Source organism: Plectropomus leopardus, chromosome 19 (assembly GCF_008729295.1).
Source record: "Plectropomus leopardus isolate mb chromosome 19, YSFRI_Pleo_2.0, whole genome shotgun sequence".
NCBI lineage: Eukaryota > Metazoa > Chordata > Actinopteri > Perciformes > Serranidae > Plectropomus > Plectropomus leopardus.
The window spans coordinates 15,397,975-15,417,572 of NC_056481.1; the positions used below are offsets into that span (position 1 = coordinate 15,397,975).

At 38.6% G+C, this 19,598-nt stretch overlaps 2 protein-coding genes across 2 annotated transcripts in view; one reads left to right on the top strand and one right to left on the bottom strand.

Moving 5' to 3' along the window:
- The window catches only part of LOC121959217 (double C2-like domain-containing protein alpha), a 35,239-nt gene extending 33,468 nt beyond the window's left edge, over window positions 1–1,771 (top strand). The window contains 1 exon segment of the mRNA XM_042508441.1: window positions 995–1,771. Coding sequence (XP_042364375.1) covers window positions 995–1,131 — 137 coding nt within the window. The 3' untranslated portion in view covers window positions 1,132–1,771.
- Window positions 1,772–13,367: 11,596 nt separating this feature from the next.
- Window positions 13,368–19,450, bottom strand: prrt2 (proline-rich transmembrane protein 2). Its single transcript, XM_042508369.1, has 5 exons — window positions 19,266–19,450; window positions 17,748–18,040; window positions 17,259–17,554; window positions 17,041–17,170; window positions 13,368–14,382 (listed from the first exon to the last, which is right to left on the bottom strand). The coding sequence occupies exons 2-5, from the start codon at window positions 17,977–17,979 to the stop codon at window positions 14,366–14,368; spliced, it is 675 nt and encodes a 224-aa protein (XP_042364303.1). The 5' UTR covers window positions 17,980–18,040; window positions 19,266–19,450; the 3' UTR covers window positions 13,368–14,365.
- Window positions 19,451–19,598: the final 148 nt, after the last annotated feature.

Here is a 19,598-nt window from a genome sequence, read left to right on the forward strand (position 1 = left end):
AAGGTCAAAGTCTGGTGTTTTTCTCTTGGTTTTTATAACAAATACAAAGAGACCAATAACAGCATCTTTCTCTTAAAACTTTCCGAATTCTTTGTTCTCTCAAGTCTCTCCAGTGTGAACTCTTGTCTACTTCTTTGTAGTTATAAAGATGCAATCATTATCCTTTTCAAAAAAGATTACTTAGTCACTCTAATTTGAAAGAAATTACTTATTCCACCCATCACTCAAGTTGATTTTAATGCAGTACACTGTTCGGCTCTGTTTGATAGCACATTTGTATCATTAGGAACAGTTATAATCAAAGAAACTCGAAAAAAAATATGTATAAACCGTGTTAATTTGATGCAAAAAGTTAGTAATTGGGTAATATTTTTTTATCTGGTGCCACATGATAATTAAGTTAATTATTGTGCGTGCATACAATAAATAACTTGCTCCCACCAAAGTCACTGCTGAAAGAAAATTAACTTATTCCAACAAGATAAATAAATTGTTTCCCTCAAGATAATACCATCACTTTTTAATGTATAAATACTTCATATTTTATTATATTTTCAAGTTGATTTTTTTGCTTCTTCTATATAAGGAAAATCATGTTTTCACCTCCTTTGGTCTGGGTTTCTTTTGAACTGAAATGTATTTCTGTCTGCACGTAATTTCGCAAACAATTGGGAGAAAAAGAGAACAAAAACTGTAACGACTGCTAAAAAAACAGAACAGTAGGAAATAAAACAACGGTTTGGAAAAATTTCAATAGACCAAAAAGGTGATTACAACTATTCTTCTTCCAATAAATCAAAAGAAATATCAGACAAAATGCCAACTGCCATTCTGAAAATACATTTCTATATTTTCCCATTTTAAACACTTTTTTTTGTTAACTTGTAGAGTGTGTGACTCATGAAAACACCCCTTCAACTGAAGTTCATTATGTTTATTTGTTCTCTTTCATCTGGAGTCACACTGACTTTCATTTTACTTCTGCGCTGGCCAGGTGGTGTGTCCTTAGGGTGTCACTCACAGGGAGAAACTCTGCAGCACTGGATAGACTGTCTGAAGAACAAGGGCAAGAAGGTGGAGCGCTGGCACACACTGACCAACGAGCTGCCGGGATCTGCACTGCAGGAATGAACTGATCCTATTCCACCGTACCGACACTGGAGAGACCGCCTGACAAGAGACGTGTCATCGCATGCCCTGAGGATTCTCTGCATGACTATGAGGGATTCATATCCTACTTATTTTGTGTCACTAATGAGATCATAACTCACACCCAAAGGGGGTCACACTCGGAGATCAATACACTAATCTTGGATCTAAATAGACCGGATGCAAATTTGACAAACAGTTCCTAATGCAAAGCTGAACAGCATGAGAATTTTCATAATCATATTCATAGGGATCTGTGTCCCTTTTGTGGATCTAATGTCAGTCTAAATGCTCTTTGCACTGCTTCAAACAGGTCAGATCTCAATCAACAAGAAAAATTGAAATCGTGCAAGAAAATACAATGAGGGAGAAAGCTGAATTATTCTGCAATTCGACTCTCATGTCAGGTTTTACTTGCTCTCATAACATTCAGCCTGTTATTTTTCATTAACTGCTGACATCCATCATTATGACCATCCATCTCACGGTGCACATACCTCTCCCTTGCAATAATTTTCTGCCTAATGCTTCCGAAGACCTCCAAGTGGTCTTGATACTGTCAAGACATTTTGTATCTATTGATCTGATTGCCATTGGATTATCGGCAGACAGCACAACCTGATTAGCCAGTTGGATCTTCCATGTTGATGGTTCGTGTCAGTTATTTGCATGTTTGGTGTTGAAGGAGCAAACTAAAAGACAAATATGTGCCAGGCTCTGCTGCAGGATGTTCATCATTGTGTTGCTCCCAATTCTCCTGAGGTGTGTTGCTCTGATTAACTGAAAGATTGTTTAATTTAATTCAAGGCTAACAGTTTTTTTGTTGTTTTTTTAAAAAAATATTGTTCTGTTGTTTAATGTGTCAGCTCTGATATCACAGTGTCAGTTTCTTGTCGGTGACACGTTGATGTTGACCTAAATTTGCTCCACAATTCCTAATTTGTATGAAGGAGAAGAGTGATGTAATTAACAGAGAGGTCTCAGAGCAGATTGGTTCATGGAGAGCTGTGCACACTGTAAAATCTGACAAGTTGATCTTACCTAAAATAATCAAACCGATTGCCTTGAAAAAGGAAAGTAAATATAACTGTAAATCTTAGTTCGTGTTTACTTTATTTATTTAACTATTAAATTTACTCAAATTTAAGCTGTATTTATTTAATTCTGTGAAGTTGTTGCAACTTAAAAATGACAAATAAAATTAGCTTTTTCTTTCTAAGTGTTGGCAACTTCAGTAAACCAGTTTAGTCTGACTTAACTTGCTTTTGCGAATGATGACTTTAGCAGATCTGCGAGTTCTGTTTTCTTAACATGTTTAGGAATACAGCAATATGATTGACTAGTCTGCAACCAGCAGAATACAGATATATAGCACAGTAAACTTGGTTTGTTGATGTTGTTAAAACTTAGAGATGTATTTAATTAAACTTGTCATTTTTAAGTTGCAACAACTTCACCAAATTAAGTAAATATAACCCAATTTTAAGTAAATGTAACATTACATATTATTACATATATATATTACATATTACATATATAAGACAATTGATTTCCCACTTTTTTTTTTTTTAAAGTAAAATCAAGTTGTCAGATTGGACAGTGCATGGTCACACTCAGACACACAGTAAATAAAATCATCAGCCTTTGTTTGATATCTAAATTATGAATGGTGTATAAAGCACAGTGCTGCTGCTTTACTATGGATCGTATTAACCACGCTGCAGATTTCATCTTGGTCTCATGTGGTTAAAGAGGCATGCTGAAAATACCAGTGGTGTTTATATGTAAATATGTATTGTGGTTCACTTGCTTTGGATGTTTGTCTTTTGGAACATAAAAGTGTGCATGGTTGTTTTTCATAAAATATTCATATTGATTTATGGCTTGCATCCCTGAATTTTTATCATATTTGCTTCAAGTGGCTTCTTTGGATCGCTTGATGTTTAGGTGCAGCTCATAAATCCAACACTGCCACCTAGTCTTCAGGCTCTGCAGCTGCAACCACCTCTCTGACAATAATCTCACCCAAAGTGATGGGGCAAATGTGTCCTAGCAGCACAGAGGCACACAACACAGTTAAAAGAAACTCAATAAAAGCATTGTTTAACACTTTATAGTCCTATGTAAAGACACCAAACCAATAAACCCTCTGTGACTGACTGTGATTGGTCAAATTAAAATAAACACCCAAAGGTTTTAAACATGCATATGAATGCAAATAATAGACATAATAATTACAATTTCTCCCAAATATTTATCTTCAGTATCAAATACTTAATTTAGAATGCAATTCCAGACAACTTTTCAACTAAGTAAAAATACTCTTCTGTGATTAATATTTTGCTTAACCTTTTTAAACCTGGGCGGACAACTGTTTGAACCTTGAGCACATTGGTTTTATAAAAAGAAATTAGTAAAAGGTGATGAAGAAAATGACCTGAAAATTAGTTTTTAAAAAGCAGGTGAGAATTATTAGAAAATTATTTTGAAAAAAAGTCCAGATAAATATATCTATAATCATTATACTTACATGTTTTAAGCGTTAGAGGAAAACATGGAATAAATTCAGCCGCACGTTTGACCCTCCGTCAGACAGAGGAGGGTAAAAAGAAAAGTCAGGTCATCAAATTGTGTCATGTCATTGGGGGTTTATCACACGTGCAGTAAACTTTGGTCTTCACTTTCTGAAAGGCTCAACAGCAGGCACACTGTCATAGAACGCAGGGGATGATCGATTTATTTCACAGGCGCCCACAGTCAGGCTTGGGTCGATATATATTCACAAAGATATGGGTGAGAATTACAATTCTACAGTTATGGAAAGGATCTTTTTTAAAAAGACTATGAACAAGTTTTTATATGAAAATATTGGCTGCTATCCATTTAAGTTTACCCAAAAAGTTCTGTCAGGCCCAGCACACCCAAAGGTACTAAAAAAAAGTGTACTCTAAGAGCACCTGAGAGGACACCATCCCTTTATTTCTAGCGCCATCTGCTGTAAGCCTCCAACATCGCAGCTCCAGTTACACTATCATTCTCCATCGTTCCCACGCGGTTAAAGCGCCGTAAAAGCCTCTTACGAATAGCCTTGAATCAGACCCATGCTCAGATGAGGAGGCTGTTGTGCACCACAGCATGGTCACGCTCCCAGGACGTAACGTGTCCCTGGCATCGTTAAAGGGGGCACCCTTTACCGTCTGTATGAGACACAAGGGGCTTTCCACATACTCCAATGTAAACCAGTCCACATCATTATTAGATGCTCAGAGAAACAGTCGTAGTATAAAAAGCACAAAAGTCTGCAAAGGTGAATGCCCCAAAAAAGAACAGGACTTTGACCCAGGAGACTAATGTATGTGTCCCATGTGAAACTAAGAGTCACCATTGGATTTTTTGGACACATCAATCATCAGTCACATGAGTGATTAGTCAAGTCAACAACAAGCTTTTCCGATCCCTAACCAAGTAGTTTTGTTGCCTAAACGCCGACAACTTTTTAGTGATGTGAGTTAACTCGTCAAGATACAATTGAAAAAAGGTCGCCCATAGTGTTAGTTACTCCAGAGGCTTCCTTTTTTTTGCACATTTTTGGATACTTTCCTCTTAAGTTTCTCATTGCCTTTTCCCATGTTTTTGGAGATTAAAGGTAAATTTACCCAGGTTTCAAGAAGTGCATAGGCATTAGTAGAGGAATGTGAAAACACCTCTAACAATATAACCTACAATAGTCAGTATAATAGAGGTCAGACACTTTAGGGGACATAAACATAAGAAAAACACATTTAAGTTTAGTGACAGCATTTAAACAATTCACAATGCAGGTTAAACACAAAATAGACAAAAAAAATATCTATGTTTGATTTGTCAAATTGGACTGTAATATTCTGAAAATCTTCTGACTATTTATTGAACTTTTTACTTGTTCCATTTGAGAGTGAAGTCAGGGGTCTGCATCAGCGTCAGGACATTGGGATGTTTCTGATGAACTCACCACTGCTCGGTGACCCACAGTATTGATAGAGCATCATCCTGCGGGGCTGACTGCGAGATGAAGTGTCTGAGTCAGAAACGGAGTCCTGCACGTCGGGACAGAGGCTCGGTCTAGATTTCAAATAGAAGAAGAGGTGTCAGGAAAACAGAAACGCTGTGCAGTTTCTGATTATTGTGCATTTTCTGGTCTATCCTGAGTGGGAAAAAAGGAGCTCTGTGAAATCAGACACGACTGCTACTGTTTCATCTTAGTCACTGTTTGTTCCTCCTCTCGGCCTGACTGAGAAACACACAAGTCTGTCCTCTGCAGATCCGGCCTGTAATACAAAAACAACTAATAACAAACATTAATAGCAGTGCTTTCATTTCAGAAAATGAATTGGGGGGAAAAAAGACAAAGAAATTCATTTTTACCTCTGGCAGCTCATGACAGAGTCACGATTTTAAATGTTTAACTATGAACGACCATGCCATTCCCATACAAGACTTAAAGGGAAAGTTCACCCCAGAATTAAAACAACATATGTTTCCTATTACCTGCAGAGCTATTTATTAATCAAGATTATTTTGGTGTGAGTTGCTTATTTTTGGAGTTATCGTCCATATAGATGTCTGCCTTCTCTCAAACAAAGGAACTAGATGTCACTTGACTTGTGGTGCTCAAAGCGCCAGGAACTATTTTTTGTCAACTGAACTACATCCGCCAACTGTATCATCATCCAGAAGGACACACACATCTACTCAGGGAAAAGAGGCTCGTACTCGTGACAGAAAGCGATGTTAACATTAACTAGCACAGTGGTGCTAGGTGAGCTAGTAGCAGATGCATCACCTCCTTCAGCAGGACAGTTTGCGGGTGTAGTTTGGTAGAAAGAAAATAGTTCCTACATGTAACTGCTCACAACAAGGTCTGTCAGTTATCAGTAACCAGGTCATGATTTTTGTTTTCTTAATTTTTTTTTTTTTTTGCACTTTGAGCACCACAAGCCATGTGCCATCTAGTTTCATTATAGTGGAGAGAAGGCAGACATCTCTACAGTCAATATGTCCAACACTCAGCAAGTCACACCAAAACAATCTAGATCAATAAATAACACCACAGGTAAGAGAAAAAAAATGTATTTTTGATGTGAACTGTCCCTTTATAAGTGAGATATCTGTGGTTTTATGAGAGTAATTTCGAAAGAGTTTAGGTAAACACAGATACAGAACATTGCAATAGTCTAGGTCCAGATGTAATAAAGACATGAATGAGTCTCTGCAGACAAAAAAAGATCTGATTTAATCTATTTCAGAAAGCTGCAGAAAGGAGGAATTGGACTGTTTATTTTCTTCAATGATCTAAACTGAGATTATTGTAAAAAAATGAGAGGGGACACTCAAGGACAGTAAACATTCAATTTTAAACCATTCTGGGGTAAAATAGTAACAGAGATGGCCAGCAACTGATAAAGATGCTTAATTAAATTTCTGCAGCAAACATCTAAAAAAAAAAAGACATCCGATCACAATACAAAAAAAATCAGTTTCTAGGGATGCAGACAGACTCTAATATAACTGTGAAATAATAGCGCATATTTTTGCTCAGGGAGGATTAGTCTAAAACCCAGTGGTTTATCAGATTTCTCTAAAACCACAAACATTTATTTAAAACCAAGCCGCGTCCTGTCTGCAGGGACAAATGGCAGCATTACTGCTGATTGAGACAACACATAATAGATAATGATGAGAGCTACTTGTAGCACATGACGTCATAGACTGGTGTATTTCAGCGACAAACATCTGGCTGTCTGATGCTCTGCAAAGGATTTCATTTATTAAACATTCACTTTTTTGATTGAAGAGGAAAAGATCTCTTTTTTCCTTATTCCATGTTATTGAACTCCTGTTAAAAAATGTTTAAAATAGACAAATATTTGCTTGGGCTGCCTCTTTGCACTGTCATCTAATAACAATAAAACTGGAAACATCATAAAAAAGTCAATGCAAAAAAAGGCTGCTGCTGCCACTGTGATGCCACCAAAGACACCACAGCATGGAGACACACTAAGAGCCTTGATAGAAATATTATACTGATATTTCACCACAGGGCTCTGCATCTACTCTGTGATGATAAGTGGTATTCATTAAATAGACAGCAGTGACCACATTACTGCCACCTTGCTGGGACTATGATGAAAAGTTGAGGTTAGCAGAGAAAGTGTAGCAGTAGAGCTGCACAGTAATAATGGGCCAGATATAAGCCTGGAGCTCACATCGAGTTTCAATTAAGCTACGTGTAGATATTACACTAAATTAATAATTAATCAACTAGACATCATTTTAAACCACAGTTCATGAGCAGATTCGCAAGGATTAAAGACGAGTGGGGTTGGAGCAATTGGAAATTAAAATATAAAGTGTTTTCTGTTTCTGTAGATTTCTGTATATTGTAACTACTGTGACGTCTGTTTTTCACATCTGCTGTAGTTTTGTTTATTATTATCATTATTATTAATTTTATTATTGCTGTTGTTTTCTTGTTATTGTTGTTGTTTGTTTGTTTGTTTTGTTTTTTGGTTTTGGTTTGCCTTTTTAGTTTACAGTATACCATATTTGCCCCCAAGACTATTTAATCCATATGTAATATCTGTTATAACTAAAAAAATTAAATATTGTTAAAAAAAAAAAAAGAATTGCATGGATTACTTACACCCCTTCTTCAAATGCTTATTAAGGGGGATTGTACCTTTTTTATAAGACTGGGGGTTGGCTTGGGTGTGACCTTGTTTTGTTTTTTATCTTGACCCTCCTCAGAGCTACAAATATTTTTTCTTTGAGCCTCCCTGAGTGCCTGGAGGGAGATGCATGACTCTTCCTCCATCATAAATAACCATATGTCTGTATGTTCACACCAAAAGTTGGTATGGAGCCAATGCTCTATGCACGGAGGGAGTTATTGCTAAAACACTCAGCTTATTTCTTAGGCAAAATGCAAATCTTCCCCATAAATCACATCAGCACAAGCTGCATGTGCATTTTAGCATAGCATCACACAAAACCAACAAAACTGAATAAGCACTCACACTCACTCACACACATTGAACACAGTGTTCACAAAGCCAGCGTTAGCAACATATGCATATAATGACTGTTTTCCAAATAAACCAGTAACATACACACTCGTTACAACTATAACATACACAACAGCGTCAGCAGCTACCAGAATTTCAGTAACTTGGTGTGGCGACAAATATTATATTTTTTTTACTGTTTGATCAAAAGCTGAAAGCTAAAAAAACAAAATCCAAAAGTTAAAAAAAGAAGAATTAAATGTTTATTTCAAAGGATCTGGTGAATGCAAACAGTTTTTTTTTTTTTTTACTTTTTACATTTTAGTGTATAATAAATTGAATAAATACTTTGATGAAATATGCTCACAGACTGCCTGTAATTTTAAAATCAGACAATAATTTCTGTTTTCATAGTTTCTGGCTACAATAAAATTATATAATTTTGGCAATTAAAAAAAAAAAAGAAAAGAAAAGAAAACATGCCTTTCAAACTCACTTGCAGGTTTTGGGGTACAGTGGTTTATTTTTTTCATTGTCTACAAAGTATGACAATTTAAAATTGAATATTCATCCCCATTTTTTTAAAAACAATTTTTTGAAATCCCTCTCTAAATTTGCACCTCCCTTCAAATAAATTAAGAACAGTCCTTAATTGTGAATTTTTGTCACAAGTAACAGTCAGGAGTTGGAGAAACTGCGTACATGTTTTATGAGCAGAACTAAGCCATCATTAATGTAACACCGGGGATTTTCATCAAAGTATCTGCTGTAAAAATAAGGTCAAGCAACAGTTGGCCCTTTTAGGACATTCTGTCTAGTCAAAAACAAAAAAAAAACACAGATGTAAAAAAAAAAAAAAAAAAAATATTTGTCTCAATTCCATTTAGGTTTATTATTAAGCCCTGCCAGTGAGCCAGCATTAAAAAACAGGGTTCTGCAACAAAAGCAGCTAAACAGAGTGTGGTCATATTACAGTTATTAGTTATTTTTCCTGCTGTGATCCATTGATTGCATTATGCAAATTCATCACATTAGCGGCGCAGTTTTGACAGTGTTTTGACAACAAACAATGAAAATAGAGGAAAGTTGTGACTGAATGAGTGATGGAAACTGCAGCTGATAATTGTTGTCAACACAGTACTGTGTTGACAGTAACTGTATTTAAGAAGGGGCCCAGTGGAGTCCCCTGTCACAGTGACCCTTTTTTTTCCTTTCCAAAGAGGAAATCCTCAACAGTCCATCAAAGCATTAATTCACACTCATAACGATTGTTGTTCAGCCCCAGTTCTCTTTGCAAATTAAGCAGGCTCAAATAGAACAGCATCGCCACAGGTCAGTACGTCTCATTATTTCCTACGCTGACTGACAGGATGATCATGATGCATCCAAACGCTGCCAAGCTGACTCACAGCCCCAGTGTTTATGTGACCCAGCTGGATAATCCCTGACCCACTTACTGCATCTGGATGTGACTCTGTCTGATATGCTGATCCTCTTCCGAGCCGTACTGTACCGCATATACCTACTGGTAAATTAGCTGAGTACAAAGAAAAAATATCTTTTACTGTCAAAATGTTGACATTGGTGAGGGAGAATTTGCTGCTCTCAGTGCTTTCACATTTCTGCAAATGTAGTTGATTTTCATCTCTGTGAGCAAGTTTTGCTTTAGGAAAAAATGTGACATTAATTCATTCACATATTGAATATAGCTGTGCTTATTTAGTATGTACATTATTATTTTTTTAACGTTCGTTGTTCAAAGAGAATAATTTTACTGGTGGCTATGCATCATTTTAGAATCTATCAAGCCCATGACTTACAATGTCAATATAACACATCTCAGTTCATGTGCCCACTCTCTCTGGATTTATGGATTAATCATTTGGTCTATAAAACACTAAAAACAGTAAAAGGTGCCCATCACAATCTCCAGTACAACACCCAAATATAATTAATAAACTATTATGTAAGACTGCAATTATATTTGATGGAGACATTTTTGTCCCCGTCAGGATGAATGAGCTAACTTTTAATGTAGTGTCATCAGGTAAAAATTTGAATTTGTCCAATACTTACTGACCACTCATGACTTTCCCATCAGCCCCAGATGTACTTTGTGTTTGGGGCTAAATACCAAATGCTAATAAACTAAGATGGTAAACACTGTAAACAACACAGGGTCAACTTGGCAACAATTTGTTAGAATTGTCATTGTGCATATTATTGATTTAGGTAATGGTTAACAGTATAGGGACAATTTACAATGCCTGTCAATAGAAGGGCCACATGTTATTGTGCTTGCCTCATATTAATTTAAATATCAAAACAATTTGCTTGCTCGGTTACTTTTGGAAAAACTGGACATCGCTGCAGAAAAAAAACAACTAAAAACCAGCTTATGCTGATTTTAGTTGGTTTTAGCTGGTCGATTATGGTTTTAGATGGTCCTGACCCAGTTCTTGCTGGTCTTTGATGGTTTGACATGCTGGTGTGACCAGCCTGTAAAGCTGTGCAGATTTATCTTTATGCATAATGCATGACAGCAGACTGAACTAATTTATGCCTTTTGCTTTTCATTCTTCCCCCTCACAACGCTGTTATTTCTCCACACTCAAGGACATTGATGTGATTTCAGTTTTACAGGAACTTCAATGGACAAACCAGCTACAGTGAACATCACAGGATGATATGACGAACTAAACCATCAAAAATGATGTGAAAACACACCTGAAACTGGTCAAAAAAGCTGGTCAACCAGCTTAACCATCTAAAGCTGGTCAAGCTGTTTTTTTCAGCAGGGAAGCAGCATTTTAGCATTTAGCTTCAAACAGTGTCTTGTGCTGTGTTCCATTTACCTCAGAGGTCGAAGGTCAGAGCTGGGAATGATGTCACAAATGAGTTGACAGCGATCCAGTATAACAAGTTGGAAAACCAGCATGTTGTTTACAATACAAGTTCTAGCCAGGTTAGCCATTGTTAGCAATGCCAGTTGGTAAAGAGGCATTAGACTTGATATTGTGCATACAAACACTGCAGCAACCTGTCCACAGACATCTGTAGAGACAAGAAAAACACAGAAGTGATGGTACCTACGGCTTTCACTACTGTTGATGCACAGGACAGCCATCTTGGATTACATCTTGGTTAGGTCCCGCCCCCTGAAAGTGGGCGGGACCTAACTTCCAGTGTGAATAGATCAAAGTAATGACTCCAACTTCACCACGTGGCAAGTATGTATGTAGACTCCTGGTGTTTTCCCTTTAAAAATGACTTTTTAAACTAAAATTTACAGATTAATTGTAATTACTGTTTTCACCAGTCATTGCTAGTTTAACCCTCTAAACCCTGGATCAACATCAGTTTTCTTATGCTTTGTTGAGAAACCTTTTACAAACATTTGGAACATGGGCAACTTTTGTTTAATTTCTTTGGAAAACATGGTTTAAAAAAAAAAGGCAATCCGGCACCTTAGCATTATTTATTTTTTTTTTAATTATTAATTTATTTTAGCACTTTTTAGGTCATTTCTTGTTTTCATTCTTTCATTTTTATTTTTGTTTATGGTGGCTTCTTTCTTATTTTCCATGTAATTCTTTACTAATTTCTTGCTATTTTGGGCCATTTTCTTGCTTTGTTACTCATTGCCTTCTTCCATGTTTCTGAAAGAAATTAAGGCAAATTGCTCAGTGTTCAAAGGGTTAAAAACATGATATGATATTGTTAATGTATCAGTTGTCCACTGTTTTACAGGACATGTTCATTACTATCAGTTCTGGTGCAAACATCTATAACAAACTATTAAAACAGTATTTGTTCTTCATGATATTCCTCCCCAAAAAATTGCTCATTCACTGTTCTTGTTTTGGTTGCTCATAAATAAAAAAGGGCAGCGTAGGAAAATAATGAGCCATCATTTGCTTTGATTCTGTGGAAGTCATCTTAGGCTTTAGCTCTCATTACAGCCAATCGCGCAGTGCATTTCCTTGGCTCTGGGCGTCTCCCTTCAAGCATTTGCTCTTCGCTCTGCTGACAGCAGGATGCACTTTCAATCCCTGCAGTTTACACACTATCACAGTACAGACAACTACATTAATGCTTGCCTGTTTTTTTTCTTTTTTTTTCTTCTTTTCTCATCTGCTAAAACATAAAACCTATTCTCTTCTCAGTGGCTCAACTCTCTGGATATGACTCACTTTTGACACTCATTCTCCCCCACCAAACAAAATCTCTAATCTCCTCCGTTGCTCTTTATCTCTCCGAAACAATGAAAACACACTGCATGCATTGTGTCTTTATTATGAATGTGCTGCAGAAGAATAATATTCCAAGTGCCAGTTTTATCTTTGTAATTTTTAAACTTCTATCATCATACATTAATAAAAAATCCACAACATGCCAATAATCACAAAGATTATAGAAGCCCGTTGGTAACACGAGGACTGTCGGCTTCTGTGCCTACGTTAGATCATAACTACTTAACGCTAACTCATATCGACTAGAGAGTTATCACAATATTGAGATTTACATCTGCAGACTACATCAACTGGTGATTACAATTAAATTTACATATTAAGTGCTAACAGAGGGGAAAAAAAAATTTAATCATTACAGAAGTTGTGGCGTATCTGTACATGATTCAAAATCCAGTGAAGGAGGAGAGTTTTATCAGTTCATGAAACCCATTGTTTCAGATCACAGTGAGAAGCACAGGTAGATTTGAGGTTAGTTCAGGATACATGTGAGAAACAATAAGAATATTAAACTAGATTTAAAAAGTTTTTCACCACAGCAATCCACATTTCTCACCCATATAACCATGTTTGAAGCAGTGTTTTACTAATTCAAAAGACCTACTGTGTGTGACAACAAAATAATAATGTGTGATTTAAGTGTAATTTAGGGTTTTTTAAAGGGACAAAAAAAAGCCACAATCTGTCTGATTTGAAAGTACAGGCTACCTGTGGATGCAGACGGAGCCTACAGCCACCAACTTTGACTGCAATCACAAGCTATTTAATTTGTTAACCAAATAGTGATGCCCATATGCACATACAATACTACCACCATCTGTCGACAGCACTTCAAGAGCATCACATTATGAAATTCTGTTTCAAAATGATCTTTTACAAACATTATCAAAAGATAGGTTATAGGTGATGGAGCATAATTAGCTTCACGGTGACTTGCTACAGTTTGGGGTTTTTTTTGGTGAACATGTATCCTTCCCCGGCTCACAGTGATCAGTGGTGTCGAGCGGATATACAGTAAAGTTGCAGCAGAGTAAAAAAACACTCTTTCTCTCTACAACAGTTCTGTAATCAGAGTTGGGTCTTTACAAAGCAGGAAAATTTCCCTCTACATTTTTTTTGGCACATATTTTTCCTTGCAGTGATGACGGTGCCTTCTGTGTGAGACTTCCCATAATCCCATTCAGTTTAGCACCCATAGCTTGTCCTTGGTAAGCCTCTTTTTCATCTTCTTTGCCACCCGTACACTCACTCTCAAGCACAAGATGTAAGGGGCGGGCGGGAGTCATGAGAACCACAAAGAAGAGTCAGAAACAAGAGGACACACTGTGATTCAAAGTGTTTCTTCTCTGTGAGGGGATGAATTTCTGCTCTCTCATTTCAATGCAGCCACAAATCCCACAGCCTCTCCACGTATCTGAGAGGATTTAACGGCAAGCTGATGGTGTCCTGTCCTCGGGTGCAGTGAAAGATGGACTTGGGCGGACATTTTGTTGCATGTGGCGCTGAAGCTGGGAGGCGATCCTTCCTGTTTGGCGTTCTGTGACCACCTCCACTGGTCTCCCCATTTTTCTAGTCCACCTTGTCAGTTCTGCGGGTGATGATTGGAGTCTTGAAGAGTTTCTCAGGAATCGTTCTGAATGCGTTGACCAGAATACGAAGGGGCTGATTAGACTGTCTACTCCCTTCGCCATCTAACAGACAAATTTCCCCCACCCCACCCCCCGATTTAGAGCAGCAGCATTTGCATATTTTATTTTCTTCCATTAGCAAAAAGGGATTTATATAGATTACAGAAATACAAGTAAGCACTGTATATCGGGTGCATATTTGTCACATCCAGGTAATGACTAGGCGGTAAAGACGGTGGTGCAGGTGCGGGCCAGACGGTCAGTTGCTTTATCCAGTTTCACCCTGGGATGAAACTCAGGTTTTCACATTTACTAAAAAAAGAAAAGGAAGTGTATTAGTTGAAGCGCTATATATTCTGCAACTTAATATGGATGTATAAACTTTCATAGACCACAGAGGACAGAGATACATAATGAGAAAAAAACAAGGATTGTTGAGCCCTTATAGTTGTGTGTACAATTGCTCTCCCAGTCATCAAGCTAATGAGAACATCTCTCAGCTTAATGAGACCCAACAGGCTACATTCACAGTACACATAAGTCTCTGCATGAACTGAAATGAAAGACAAACAATCATTTAACTGACTGACCCTTCCTGTCCATATTTAAAGGGGACTGATTATGCTCAGTTTCAAGTTCATCCTGATATTTGGGCTTTCTACCACAACATGTTTACATTCTTTAATGTTAAAAAAAATGCTTATTTTCATCCTACTGTCCGTGCTTGAACATGTGTATTCACCCTTTCTCTGGAACACTCTGTTTTAGCACCTGTCTCTTTAAGACCCCCTCCAGAAAAAGCCACGTCTGCTCCGATTGGTCAGTGCTTTCTTGGTCTTTCGAATCTGGGAATCAATGCACCGCCGTTAGGGTGTAAGAAAATATTGACACTTGAGTGTTGCTATATTATGTCTCGCTCAGTAAGTATTGCTATGATGTTAGGTGTTACAGGGACTGTGATAAATACAAATTCCAATCCCATTATTAGGACTGCAGAAAAAGTAAACTTGTTTAATACACATGGTAGTGTTCCCCATTGTGTCAATTTTAATAACAACATGGAGCTATTAGTATACATATATATATGTATATATAATAGTTTGAATCGTAATCCCTGTATTGCAGATCCAGATTCCTGCCAATACACAATCCTAATTATCATTGCAGCCAGGGAATGACTGTAACAAAGTATAGCGGCACTTTCTACCGTGAAAAATCACCAATAAAACTTCTAAACCAAAACCCTCACAACTGGATATGTTGCAGCAAGTATATGATCTGAAATCTGGGAAAAATTACCATCGGAAAACAAGATTAAAGGTTTCCCTGATGTTGCCATCTGGCTACATGTTGCAGTGGAAATAGTGTAAACGATTGCAGTGGTGTGCCGGGAGCAGATGACCATATAAAGAAATCCGTCACTAGCTAATCAGCTTGTCTGGAAAGTACTATATGTTTTGGTGACGTTAGCATGTAGCTACATGCAGCACTGTAAAAAATGTAAACACATGCAGTAGCTTGCCTGGAGCAGATGCCTATATCAAGAAATCCTGCACAAGCTGACATCAGGTTGTCTCCAAAGTACTACATGTTTCCCTGGTGTTAGCATGTAACTTAATGTAGCAGAGTAGGCTACATAATGCAAACACTTGTAGTATTATACTTGGAGCAGATGACAATATAGAGAAATCTGCCATGATCTAACATTAGCTATCTGGAGGTATTTCATGTTTCCCAGGCATTAGCATGTAGCTACATGTAGCAGTGTATATAATGTTAACAACTGCAGTAGCTTGCCTGGAGCAGGCAATCATGTAAAACACATCTGTCACAAGCCAACATCAGTTTGCCTCAAAAGTATTACATGTTTCCCTGATGTAGCCATGTAGCTACATGTAGCAGTGGAGGCTACATGGTGTAAACACTTGCAGTAGCGTGCCTGGAGCAGATTACCACGTGAGGGAATCTGCCATGATCTAAGATCAGCTTATCTGAACACATTACATGTTTCCCTGGTGTTAGCATGTAGCTACATGTAGCAGTGTAGGCTACATAATGCAAACACTTGCAGTAGCGTGCTTTGAGCAAATGACCATATAAAGAAATCCATCACGAGCTGGCATCAACTTGTTTAAAATAACGTTGGAAAGTATTCAGAAAGTTCTAAAGCTTGAGGTTTTTGTCCAAAGGGATTACTAGTAGATATGTTTATCTCATTATTTGCCATGTTTATCATAACCACTAAAAATTGAACTATCATATAAGGCTACATGACAGAAAATAAGGAAAAGCATAATAAATCCCCTTTAAACATACACTACTGCAAAAAACAAATACTAGTCCCTAACAGTAAGTAATAATCACTGATCTGTTATCAGAATCCCTTTATTTGGTGAAATAAATGTACATTTATTGGTCTTGTGAGCATGTCAACACCTCACACTCTCACATACATAATATATATATAGATGCATATACATATGTTACAGGGACAGCAAGACTTCACAGTTTGTACAAGCAAACAGGGCAAGGCATACAACAGACAGCGGACTACACAAATCACTACAGATACACACACAGCAGTCTGAGGCATGCAGTCGGTTACAGCTGGAGGCCACCCGTGCAAATAAAGAAACATGTCAGAAAAATGTAATTTTGAGTCTGATGTGATTAATATGCTCTGATCTTTGTGTAACGTTTATATAATTTCTAAAGTGCTGCAGCGTATAAAGACTCGTGCAGGCATTGTAACTAGTGCAATATTGTGCAAACATGAGTAATAATATCAGTGATTACAGTCAGATTGTGCTGACGGGGCTTAATATTCTGTTGTGATGGGATAAACTGTGTCAGCAGCAGGTGTTTGGGCCAGGAGGATCAGTGGTAGCAGGGCTATTGCTACAAATTCAGAGGGGAAACACTGCACAGAGGAGGGTAAAAAGGTTTAAAGGTCAGATTTGGGACACTCACTGGCCAGGTTGACAATGCAGGCGATGATAATGACCGTCCCTCCTACTAGTGAGACCATGGAGAGCATCTTGGCGACGCGTCCCAGACGCACGGCCCCATCCAGGTTTCCCTGCTCGAGACTGTTCTTGGACTAAAGGAGAAGATTGAACCAACTGTTAGCTTGATAGAGATGCATATTTTTTAACAACACTTAACAGAAAAAAAAAGCTTTTTCTCACCATGATGGAGTAGACAAATCCCACAATGTTGATGGGCCACACAGGGCAGAAGCAGGCCAGCACGGAGAGAAGGAGGTAGTCTTTGACCTTGGTGCGGTCCAGGGGTGGGTTGGTGGCGATGCTGGAGTGGCGAGAAAGCGACGGCCTAGGCGAGAAGGCGGTGTATCCGATGGAGCTCGCCCTGCTCCCCTTTCTGGTCTTGTTGTGATGGGGGTAAGAGATGGAGTGTTGTCTTCTGGGAGGAGAGCAGATGACCGGAGAGGTGCTCTCTGCGGGTGCCGGGTGGATCCCGTTACCTACACATGAGGGACAAAAAGGACGGGCAAATGTTTGAAACACAGGAGAAGGAAAATGCGCGTGTGCTCTAAGAGCTCCGCCATGCACTGGAGTTTGACTTTCCCAGAGTGAGCTGACTAAGCAGCTGTATGACCCACCCCTCCTCCATCCATCCAGCCACCCGCCGCTGCCTTAATATGGGGTCAAACTCACTGTTCTTCAGCTTCTCGTTGATGACTATGACCAGCTCGCCTTTGGATTTGCTGCGGGGAGGCCGTGTGCCGGCCGGGCTGCTGCTGCTGCTGTGGATGAGCGGTTCACCTCTGACTGATGGGCATGGCACAGAGATGGGGGCTTGGCTTGACAGAGAGTCCTCCTGGTCCAGCAGCGATGGTTGTTCCTCCCCTGGCCAAATGGTGGGAGTTGGCATCATGTTCACAGCCATGCTGACAGCAAAGATGAAGTCTGTTTGTGGTCCAGTCCTGTGTGTGCTGCCTCTAGTTCACCTGGGGGGCAGAAAATGGTTTTAAGCATCTTTGTCAACAGTAGCTGCTCGCTCCCATTTACTTAGGAACCGTACTAAAATTACTGTTGTGGGAAGAGTGAAAGGATTGTGTATTAAAAATTTTTGTTAAAGAAAGGTGCTCTAAAATGTTAGACTAGGGGCTAATCTGAGAAGTTGGATTTGATTTCATTCATTCATTCATTCTAGAAAAGGAATAATGTGTTAAATGAGAAAAAAATGACAATATCTCTGGTTCTGCTGGATACATTTTGATGAATTTTAAAATCAGTGTTGGGAGTGCAATAATAAATTTGTAATTTTAATTAACACATCTGTAATTCTTTATTATTGACAAAATTAGCTGAAGGCTACTAAAGGTAATAATACTATTTAGCTATTTAGAGATAACATGGGGAGTATGTTCTCTTCTAAATCAAAGAGAGGTCCAAATAAAATATCAATAAGGGGCGAGGGGTCAAGGCCTACTTTTTGGAAATAGTACCGCTCAGCCCATCCATCTCACTCCCAACAGCTTTCACACAGTCCCTAAATACATTCTGCTTTAGCCGATTTAGAGTTTGTTTTCAGGCTCAATATCACGATAAGCCTCTTTATAATCCACTTTGACTTCAGATAATATTTATCCTCGTTTTGATCACTCCTTATGTCATGTTGAACTGTAAATATGCTCGAGGTAAACAGATAAGCACGCGATGTCTCTGACTGTAAATCAGGCCTACTATTAAAATAGCAGAGCAGCTATCTCAGGTAACAGTGAAAGCAGGTCACAATGACACGGGCAGTACAAAGGCATGGCAGATGGAGGCAGGTTCCTTTGAAACCGTACTAAAGGCCGTAGTCTCCGTGCAGGTGTGTACATACCATTATTTCATCATGTGTACACAAGCGCTAACCGCACATATGGTGGCCGGGCAGAGAACAAAAGGTAAAAAGGACAGAGGAGAAAAGGATGAGGACAAAAGAAGAAATACTCGGATGGACGACAGGAGGAGGAAAAGGAGGTGGAGGAAGAGGAGGAGGGGAGCATTAATTAGCCTGCTGCTGCTCGTGATTTGAATTGATGCTTAAATGCAAAGATAAGCAGAAAAAAACACCTAGCTTGCATTCAGTTCTTACATTTCAGTCATACTAAATTGCAATTTATTTAGCTTTTTACCAACAGAAAAAGGTGAAAAAGGGTGGCTATTAAAATAAATCAAACTGACCTTTTTAATCGCGTCTCAACACAGCCGGAGCGTGCCTGGTTTTGGCATCCTTATTTTCAGGTGCAAAATAATATCATCAGACACGAGCAATCATCTCAGCCTATGTGCAAACGTGCGCCGTCCGCACAAAATCCGACAATATGTGAAAGCTGGAGAGGCGGCGGTGCATGTAGCGCCTTGTTCCAGCGCAGTGTGCTGCTGGGATGGATGGATGGGGAGTCTCCGGGAGGAGGGGTGTGTGTGTGTGAAATGAAAAGTGAAATCAACCAGACTACGTGGTGGGGGGGGAGGGGGGGGGGGGGGGGGGGGGGACTGGGTTATAGCATCCTCCTC

Coding starts and splice junctions, on each gene's coding strand:
- prrt2 (XM_042508369.1), bottom strand. CDS start 17,979: ATGGCTGTGAACATGATGCCAACTCCCACCATTTGGCCAGGGGAGGAA. Junction 17,555..17,747: donor CAACGAGAAGCTGAAGAACA/GTGAGTTTGACC, acceptor CCTCATGTGTAG/GTAACGGGATCCACCCGGCA. Junction 17,171..17,258: donor GATTTGTCTACTCCATCATG/GTGAGAAAAAGC, acceptor CTTCTCCTTTAG/TCCAAGAACAGTCTCGAGCA.